General features: G+C 31.7%; 3 protein-coding genes across 4 annotated transcripts; 1 reads left to right on the plus strand and 2 right to left on the minus strand.

Annotated features, from left to right (window-relative positions):
• Positions 276–1,565, minus strand: LOC109351039 (fasciclin-like arabinogalactan protein 12). The gene has a single exon (XM_019592353.1). It carries the CDS (start codon positions 1,343–1,345, stop codon positions 467–469), a length of 879 nt encoding a protein of 292 aa, XP_019447898.1. The 5' UTR covers positions 1,346–1,565; the 3' UTR covers positions 276–466.
• On the plus strand, positions 3,399–7,427 carry LOC109350606 (fasciclin-like arabinogalactan protein 12). Its single transcript, XM_019591832.1, has 3 exons — positions 3,399–4,112; positions 4,817–5,026; positions 7,162–7,427. The coding sequence occupies exons 1-3, from the start codon at positions 3,494–3,496 to the stop codon at positions 7,425–7,427; spliced, it is 1,095 nt and encodes a 364-aa protein (XP_019447377.1). The 5' UTR covers positions 3,399–3,493.
• LOC109351040 (protein transport protein Sec61 subunit beta-like) lies at positions 8,841–9,378 on the minus strand. Of its 2 annotated transcripts, none has more exons than XM_019592355.1 (2): positions 9,338–9,378; positions 8,841–9,296 (listed from the first exon to the last, which is right to left on the minus strand). In XM_019592355.1, the coding sequence occupies exon 2, from the start codon at positions 9,286–9,288 to the stop codon at positions 8,962–8,964; it is 327 nt and encodes a 108-aa protein (XP_019447900.1). In that variant the 5' UTR covers positions 9,289–9,296; positions 9,338–9,378; the 3' UTR covers positions 8,841–8,961. The 2 variants fall into 2 exon arrangements, with proteins under 2 accessions (XP_019447900.1, XP_019447899.1); XM_019592354.1 differs by having other exon boundaries at positions 8,841–9,297; positions 9,332–9,349.

The raw sequence follows: 10,148 nt of genomic DNA on the forward strand, positions 1-10,148 counted from the left end.
TCACATGTCTAATTTCCAGAAACAATCTCTCGGGGCAAAGTTTTGTAAATCTATCCTCTTCGGACTCTACTAAGTGGGAGCCTTGTGAACTGGCTGCTAAATGCATCAATTTTATCACTAGTAGTAGTCAATAATCATTCTCCATTATACAGCATGAAGGAGAAAAATAATATAACATCTACTCGAGCCAGTGAAGTATGCTTAAAAAATATCCATGTTTAAAACACTCTACTTGATTTTCTTACTTGTCACAAGACAAACAACAAAATATGCATTAGAAGCAAACATAACATGACACTTGTTTATTGGAATAAATTCATAAAGATACAAAGATAATTCATATTGAGATACAGAGATCCCATATATAATGCGCATAATGCTGTAATAAACCACTCAGATAATATCCCCTCCTTTCTCTCTTTTCACAACACTCTTCAATATTAATGTATCATAATAATAGTTAGGTTCATGTTGTCAATACTGCAACAAAAACAACTCCAAGAACAAGGGACACCAATGTTCCACACATGCTGATTGCGCCAGAGGTCTCAGTGGGAACAACCTGTGATGATTGCGAAGAATTTTCTGATGATGATGGCTTCTCTTTATCGGGTTTAGGTGCCTTTGCTGCGGCATCAATAGCAGGTGCTGGTGCTAGAGTTGGAGCCTTTGCAATCTTACTAGGGAAAAATTCCAAAGGAAGAAGCACCTTACCAACCTTATATATAGCAAGATGCTTATCTGTATATATGATGCCATTGATGGTAGTGTTAACTTCTCCAGTTGAGATATTCACACTACCACCATAACTAATCACGTTCAATTCAACTTTTCCAGGTTTAGTTCCCGCAAGTGTTCTTACAGGGTTGGTTAGAGTATCAAAATTTGAGCTAGAGACATAGTCAGTGATCACGTGGAACTGAAGGAGCTCTTGTTTTTGTGTATCAGAGAGTGTGTTGAGGAACCCTGGTTTGAGTTCTGAGAAGGCGCTGTCATCGGGTGCAAGAATGGTTAAGCCGCCAGATTTTATGGTTATAAGCTGCGAATTGAGTTGATTGATGAGTTGTGTTGTTTTCAAGAGGCGAACGAAGATGTTGAAGGAGTTAGCCTTCCTTAATATTCCAACGATGTCGCTGCTAGTGGTCGCGGTGGTGTCTGGAGAGTTGTCTCCAGGTGATGTTGGGACTAATGGTTTTGTTGGGGCTGCAGTTGGTGGGGTAGGGGCAGGGGTTGGTTGCAGTGGTGCACCAAGTGGAGATAGGGCTGCTAAAGTGGTGGTGGAAAAGAAGAGAGGAAGGATTAGTAGTGTTAATGAGATGAATAAGAGAGTTTGGCTCATCATCATTGTTGTTGCTTTTGGTTTGAACAGAAGTGATATGAATTGCAATTGTGATGTAATGAATGTTTGTTACTTGTTTGATGCATTGGAGAAATGAGGAAATGAGGCTTTTATTGAGGCTTGTGACAAAGATTTGCATCAAATGGTTTGGTTAATTGTGATTGCTGAACGTACATATTGTTGATTAAGGTGTTGTATCATTTGAGATGGGTATGTGATTGAGAGTTTTTGGTTGAAAAGGGACAGGTTAAAGAGAGTGAAAGGCAGAGAGAGCAGAATAAGATGTGTGAGCAGAATTAGATGCATGAATGTGTTGTGAGTATACATCTTGTATCTTGTTATCCTCAAAGGAGACTAAGTCTATTTGCATCTTGGTTTTTGAAAAGTAATAGAGAGAAGGGAAAAACTATCGTATTCCTTAAATATATTTATAAAATGATTCAAACTTTTATTTCTCTTCATTTTCATGTAAAAACCAACTCGTAAACAGATCGGTCGGTCAGGATATGAAGGTGAAAATGAAGGTGGAGGATAGTCTTGTGAAAGAGTTAAACCTTTTGATTCATTCATTTCCTTTACAAAAATTTAGAACTTAGTGGGAGTTATTACCTTCACAACTAGATGGCTCTGGGTTTGTCCCTCCATGCAAGTATCATATTACCATATTCATACTAGTACTAGTTCGTTAGGCCTTAACTTTAAGGCTTAAGAGTCCCAAATGCACCTCATGCATGTTTTTCTTTATTGTCATCACACATTCCCCCATTATTTTGGCAATGCATCCACTACAAATTTGGAAAAACAAGATACTTATTTTATCCCCTAAATATGTTTATCATCAGCTAATTATTTAGGGAGAATGTTAACCAATGTGTTTAGGAAATAAAAGATGTAATTTTATTTTGGAAGATAATAAATTTAAAACATAAGGTGTTTTTAGGGCACACACTGTTTGGTAAGACTAATTGTTTATTTATTAAAAAACCTAAAACATATTTATTAGAAAAGTAAATGGGAATGTAATCTACAAGTTAAAGTTTGTGGAACCTCACTCAGTAATCATCATAGTTAATGATTTAATACTTCATAAAATAATGATAAGCACAAATTAAGAGATAAAAACATATGTTTGATCTTGTTATATATATGTTTGATAATATTAATCATAAATATGTTGACGTAGCTTATATTATATTATTTGAATACCATAGATTATAATTGGTCTTGTATTGTTTTTTCTTCTTTTTAATACATAATTCCTAATTCCTATTCTATCATATATCCCTGATGTGAAGAAATGTGTTTTGAAGCAAAGTTCTATTATTTGATGTTTTGATCACTTAATAGTGAAGCTGCAGAGTAAATAAATGTCTGTCGCTTGGACTTAATTAAGTGATAAGAAATGGATGAGATATAATAAGTCATATATTATAGGCTCAATCCTTTTCAAATAATTCTAATAATGATAGACTTTGTTTTTAGATACAAATAAATAAGAATGAAGAGATAATAGAATGTGGTGCAGGTTTCATTGTCTCAACTAGCTAGGATCCTAATCAGTTCCTTAATCATATACTAAACATCTGTTAATATCATTTCCTCCTTATTGATGTAAATACTCAACCTATTTATAATCACCACCTTTCAAAATTACATTTCATATATACACATATATATATATATAGTAGTGTACGGCTCCGCTAAATCTCAAAAAGACTAAAATGTTAAATTTTCGATTTCTAGGAGTGATATTTATCGAGAGTGACAGTCATATAACCCAAAATGGATTAATTTCTTACCCATATGATAAAGGATATTTATTGGTGCATGCAATGTTTCCTCTCATACTTTTGAGTTGTCCCTCTTATAGCTATCAAAAATTGCTGTGCCAACCTTAACCATAAATTTTATGATCCACCACCTTTACATGATAGTTAAGGCAAAACTATTTTCTGAACAAATCAATTTTCTAACTAAACTATACTATCTATACATCAATTATTTTTCTGTTCCAACCTCAATATAAAATGAAGCACCTTCAGTTTCTTTTACTCACATCAAAGCAAGGATCTCTCAATTCAAGTGTCCAATTTACAAAACAACATTTCAGCATTATTCTACATTTCAAAGGGTTTCTCTTCAAACACTGAAATCATGATGATGCAAGAGTTTCTCATCATCTCTACCTCACTTACACTACTACTCACATTCTTCTCTACCACAACAACAACATCAGCTCAGCTTCTATCACCACTTAAGTCTCCATCATCATCATCACCACCACCACTACCGGTGACTGCCCCGGCCGCAGCACCGGGACTAAACACCATACCCCTAGTCCCCACACCAAAAAATGGATCCCCTACACCTTCCATCACAAAAACACCCACCATTGACATAACCCTAATTCTCAAAAAAGCCAAGAGATTTTCCATTCTCACCCGTCTTCTAAAAACAACCCAACTAATCAACCAACTCAACTCACAACTCATTACTTCAGGGTCAGGTGGCTTAACCATTTTTGCACCAGAAGACAGTGCATTCTCAAAACTCAAAGAAGGGTTTCTAAACTCTCTCAATGACAGACAGAAAGTGGAACTGTTACAGTTCCATACTCTTTCTTCCTTCATTTCTATCTCTAACTTTGATACTCTTACTAACCCGGTTCAGACCCAGGCTGGTGATGATGCTAAGAGGCTTCAGTTGAACGTCACCACTTATGGTGGCAGCCAAGTGAGCATGACCAGCGGCGCCGTTAACGCCACCGTTATAGGTGATGGAAAGTAAATCTTATTTATGATGCATTCACTTAGTTACTTAATATTCATGTAATGCATATTCATTTATCAGCACATTCATGTAATGTTAGGTTCACAATATTTTTTACTCATGCATATTTATTTAAGTAGTGGGTGAGTCACCATGTAATGATCCTAAAATTATGGTTCCAATACTCAAAACAGTCTATCTTGAGATAGTAAAATAGGACATATATAATAATAGATATAATTGGGGGATAACGATAATATATTCCATAATTTTTCTGTTTTCATATTCCGAAGCAATCAAATTTCACGAAATAATATTAAAATATTAATTTCTGTTTTTATAAAAAAAAAACTAAATGAAAGTAGTTTTTTCATTGACTTGAGACACCAGATGAGGACATGTAATCCCCTTCTATAGTTGGAGATTGATGGAGATCACATACAAGGATTCATTAGTCCGAGACAAAGACACATGAAAGTTAAGGGACACATCGAACATATGATCTACATTTATTCAGAAATAAGTATTACTATAGTTTGTTCCGCTCAATAGTTGTACTTTATAGTCCTAATTTATTCTCAAAATATTACAAGTAGGATGAAGTTGATGGCATTTAATAAGAGCAACTTTATAGAAATTTGAGAGCTTTGAGGATGAAACTAAGACTTACTATTGTTTATGGAGCAAATGTGTGTTTTGTTTCAACAGGTACGGTGTATGCAGACAACAAGCTAGGTATTTATGAAGTGAACAAAGTGCTTCTTCCACTTGACATTGTTCTTCCTAAGCCTAAGGCTCTTGCACCCTCACCAGCCAAAGGAGTATCACCAAAAACTAAGTCACCTGAAGATGAAAGACAAGATGGTAGTAAAAGTAACAATGATGATGATGTTGTTCCTGTTCATACTAGTTCAGCAGGTTCCTTCAGTTTCAATATAATTTGGATTCCTCTTGTTCTTGGAGCCATGATTTAAGGTTGATTTCTTATATGTTGGGTTTGATTCAATGGCTCAAGTTTCACTTTGTGATTTCTTATATCGTGATTTTTTTTTGTATTTTTTAGTTCATGTTTGTTAATTAAGTTATGTTATTTCTTGGATCAAATAATTACACAAAAATTAAAGTTTATAATTTTTTAGCTACAAAATTGAGCTTTAAATTGAATTGGATAAGATAACCATGAATGCTTTAACCCCTATCATGTTTTTTGGGCTACAACTTAAGATTCATTATGATCATTTAACAACTCATGAGTTGTGTTATTTGTACAGTTAAATGGAACACCAATGTAATGCTTTTACACTACAACATAACAGACAATTATATTTTGTTCTCTTACACCATTTCAAATGATGAAAAAATAGACTATGTAAGGTTCTCATATATGGTGTCTTCACCTAGTTGTTCAAAGTTTTGTATATATAGCTCAAATTTGCATATATAGTAGGTAAAAGAATAAAATAATTTCATTAGAAGAGGTGGTCATAAGGGACTTGTAATGTTCATCACTAGGAATAATAAGACTAGCCTATTGTGAAATTCCTTAAAGCATATTACCAATTTACCATGATAAAGAAAGAAAGGATATGAGTAAAATAAGATAAGATGATGATATACATTATTCTGGATTATTATATATATGAAAAAGAATTTGTTGATAGAGACAAAATCCATTACTTTTATTTAAAAAAATGTCAATAAAAATAAACCAATAATGATTAGAATTTCAATGAAAATAAATACACTAATACATTATAGATTATAGTTAATAAAGTAGATAATAATAAAATATACATTTATACTTTATTTTTCAATCATATCTTTATTATTTATTTTTTTCACCCTTTATTTTTCAAGTTCTTTTCAATATATAGTCCCTAAATATGGATACCAATGTCTCTTCATTTCTTTTCAACTTAGTTTCCTATGTAGATTAAAATGATTATCTTAGTTAAATTACGTTAAACTTTTACATCCTAAGAATGACATTTATTGGAAAGAAAACCACACATCTCAAAATGAACTAGTTCCTTAACAAAATGTGAAAAAATATCGTTATAATACAAAAAAAAATTACATCATTAATGATTTCTTGAGCTTATAATATGTGTCTACGTTAAATTATTAATACTATGGAATGGAGATGCTACATCATAACAATAGTCTCGATCACATTTTTTTTATTATTAATTAAAATAAACTTTGAATTATTAATTTATCATAGAATAATAAGAATTTGGTTGCTACTAATACTATCATGCGAAATTGATCATGATCCTTGTTTGCTCAGAATGAATAATGAAAGAAGACACTGAAATTTATAACAAAAAATATCAACAATTAAACATGTTAATTGTTGAGAGATAAGCGAAATTTCAAAAAAAAAATTGAAAAGAAAGATCTGAAAGTGTTTTTTCAGGCATAATTAGAAAGTGAAAAATTAACAAAGTAACATTAGAAGCTACAAAGCAAGAGAAAATAAAGTGCTTAATCCGAAAATCAATGCGATTATGCAGAATCACCAGATTTGTAGCGGTACAGTTTTCCGAACACGTGGAGTGTGGTAACAAATCCGATGAAGCAGAGGCTCATAACCAGCACCACCGTCGGTGAAAAAAAACTAAATGAAAGTAGTTTTTTCATTGACTTGAGACACCAGATGAGGACATGTAATCCCCTTCTATAGTTGGAGATTGATGGAGATCACATACAAGGATTCATTAGTCCGAGACAAAGACACATGAAAGTTAAGGGACACATCGAACATATGATCTACATTTATTCAGAAATAAGTATTACTATAGTTTGTTCCGCTCAATAGTTGTACTTTATAGTCCTAATTTATTCTCAAAATATTACAATTAACAAGTATTAGTATAATTTGTCCTACTCAATACTTAGACTTTATAGTCCTAATTTATTCTCAAAATATTACAAGTAGGATGAAGTTGATGGCATTTAATAAGAGCAACTTTATAGAAATTTGAGAGCTTTGAGGATGAAACTAAGACTTACTATTGTTTATGGAGCAAATGTGTGTTTTGTTTCAACAGGTACGGTGTATGCAGACAACAAGCTAGGTATTTATGAAGTGAACAAAGTGCTTCTTCCACTTGACATTGTTCTTCCTAAGCCTAAGGCTCTTGCACCCTCACCAGCCAAAGGAGTATCACCAAAAACTAAGTCACCTGAAGATGAAAGACAAGATGGTAGTAAAAGTAACAATGATGATGATGTTGTTCCTGTTCATACTAGTTCAGCAGGTTCCTTCAGTTTCAATATAATTTGGATTCCTCTTGTTCTTGGAGCCATGATTTAAGGTTGATTTCTTATATGTTGGGTTTGATTCAATGGCTCAAGTTTCACTTTGTGATTTCTTATATCGTGATTTTTTTTTGTATTTTTTAGTTCATGTTTGTTAATTAAGTTATGTTATTTCTTGGATCAAATAATTACACAAAAATTAAAGTTTATAATTTTTTAGCTACAAAATTGAGCTTTAAATTGAATTGGATAAGATAACCATGAATGCTTTAACCCCTATCATGTTTTTTGGGCTACAACTTAAGATTCATTATGATCATTTAACAACTCATGAGTTGTGTTATTTGTACAGTTAAATGGAACACCAATGTAATGCTTTTACACTACAACATAACAGACAATTATATTTTGTTCTCTTACACCATTTCAAATGATGAAAAAATAGACTATGTAAGGTTCTCATATATGGTGTCTTCACCTAGTTGTTCAAAGTTTTGTATATATAGCTCAAATTTGCATATATAGTAGGTAAAAGAATAAAATAATTTCATTAGAAGAGGTGGTCATAAGGGACTTGTAATGTTCATCACTAGGAATAATAAGACTAGCCTATTGTGAAATTCCTTAAAGCATATTACCAATTTACCATGATAAAGAAAGAAAGGATATGAGTAAAATAAGATAAGATGATGATATACATTATTCTGGATTATTATATATATGAAAAAGAATTTGTTGATAGAGACAAAATCCATTACTTTTATTTAAAAAAATGTCAATAAAAATAAACCAATAATGATTAGAATTTCAATGAAAATAAATACACTAATACATTATAGATTATAGTTAATAAAGTAGATAATAATAAAATATACATTTATACTTTATTTTTCAATCATATCTTTATTATTTATTTTTTTCACCCTTTATTTTTCAAGTTCTTTTCAATATATAGTCCCTAAATATGGATACCAATGTCTCTTCATTTCTTTTCAACTTAGTTTCCTATGTAGATTAAAATGATTATCTTAGTTAAATTACGTTAAACTTTTACATCCTAAGAATGACATTTATTGGAAAGAAAACCACACATCTCAAAATGAACTAGTTCCTTAACAAAATGTGAAAAAATATCGTTATAATACAAAAAAAAATTACATCATTAATGATTTCTTGAGCTTATAATATGTGTCTACGTTAAATTATTAATACTATGGAATGGAGATGCTACATCATAACAATAGTCTCGATCACATTTTTTTTATTATTAATTAAAATAAACTTTGAATTATTAATTTATCATAGAATAATAAGAATTTGGTTGCTACTAATACTATCATGCGAAATTGATCATGATCCTTGTTTGCTCAGAATGAATAATGAAAGAAGACACTGAAATTTATAACAAAAAATATCAACAATTAAACATGTTAATTGTTGAGAGATAAGCGAAATTTCAAAAAAAAAATTGAAAAGAAAGATCTGAAAGTGTTTTTTCAGGCATAATTAGAAAGTGAAAAATTAACAAAGTAACATTAGAAGCTACAAAGCAAGAGAAAATAAAGTGCTTAATCCGAAAATCAATGCGATTATGCAGAATCACCAGATTTGTAGCGGTACAGTTTTCCGAACACGTGGAGTGTGGTAACAAATCCGATGAAGCAGAGGCTCATAACCAGCACCACCGTCGGTGATATCTTCAGCCCCGGTGCATCGTCGGTGTAGAATCGAAGCATGTTGCTGCCTCCGGTTCCTCCTCCAGTACCGACGGAGGTGTTGGCGGTGGTTCCTCCTGCGGCGAGACGGCGACGGCGCATGCCTGCGGTGGCGGCAGCGGAGCCGCGTGGAGCCATGACACCAGGTCGGGTGGTTGTGGCGGAAGCGGTGGATTGAGATTGAGAAGCGCCTCTGGCCATGTTGAAGGGATGGAAATGGAGAGAGAGAGAGAGAGAGAGAGAGAGAGAGAAAGAGGATTTGGAAAATTGAAAGTGAAAAGTTAAAGAAGGATTTGGAAAATGGGAAATTAAAAGTGAAAAGGTGAATAAATGGGATTAAGAGAGAAAGAACAAGAGGACAAGAATAATGATGAAAATTTGGTATTATTTGGGGTTATTATTTAACACTTTTTTAGGGATTTTGTATTATTTAGTACTTTATGCTTATCCAACAAAAAAAAAAAAGTGTAATATACATTGTCAACATAAAGATTTATACACAATTAATGTATTATCTATCATTTATTTGTATTACTTTTTTTAATTAAAAAGACCAAATATAAATGGTGGATGATATACTACTAGTGTATGAGTTCTATATACTACCGTAAAATTCTTCACCATTAATATTTAATTATTATTAATTTTTCAAAAAAATAATAATTTAAATAAATGATAAATAATGTAATAATTATATATAAATCTTTATATAAACAATTCCTAAATAATAAACTCTTATATTTATAATTTGTCTCCAGCATAAGAATAATAATAATATAGAATCATCATATTATTTTGCTTTTCTTTTTTGCCCTCCAGCTACAAGAATACAAATTTATCATTTTCTTTAACCAAAATATATGTTTGAATATTATATTCTCAAAGTGAAAAATGAATATCGATAATATGTTAATCTAGTTCCAAAAGATTAGATGTTAAATTCCTAATATTTGTTAACAGAAATAATTATATACTCCAAATAACCCAAAAAAGTGGAAAAGACATAAATTTGTTAAGCATGATGAATTCCATTTTTTCTCTGAAAAATTCTCTAAAACTTC

The sequence above is a fragment of the Lupinus angustifolius genome, chromosome LG06 (assembly GCF_001865875.1).
Source record: "Lupinus angustifolius cultivar Tanjil chromosome LG06, LupAngTanjil_v1.0, whole genome shotgun sequence".
Classification (NCBI taxonomy): Eukaryota; Viridiplantae; Streptophyta; class Magnoliopsida; order Fabales; family Fabaceae; genus Lupinus; species Lupinus angustifolius.

Excerpts from the sequence above, each read along its gene's own strand:
- LOC109351039 (XM_019592353.1), bottom strand. The coding sequence starts at position 1,345 with ATGATGATGAGCCAAACTCTCTTATTCATCTCATTAACACTACTAATC.
- LOC109350606 (XM_019591832.1), top strand. The coding sequence starts at position 3,494 with ATGATGATGCAAGAGTTTCTCATCATCTCTACCTCACTTACACTACTA. Across the intron at positions 4,113-4,816 it reads CGTTAACGCCACCGTTATAG|GTACGGTGTATGCAGACAAC; the intron begins GTGATGGAAAGT and ends TTGTTTCAACAG. Across the intron at positions 5,027-7,161 it reads TGTTCATACTAGTTCAGCAG|GTACGGTGTATGCAGACAAC; the intron begins GTTCCTTCAGTT and ends TTGTTTCAACAG.
- LOC109351040 (XM_019592355.1), bottom strand. The coding sequence starts at position 9,288 with ATGGCCAGAGGCGCTTCTCAATCTCAATCCACCGCTTCCGCCACAACC.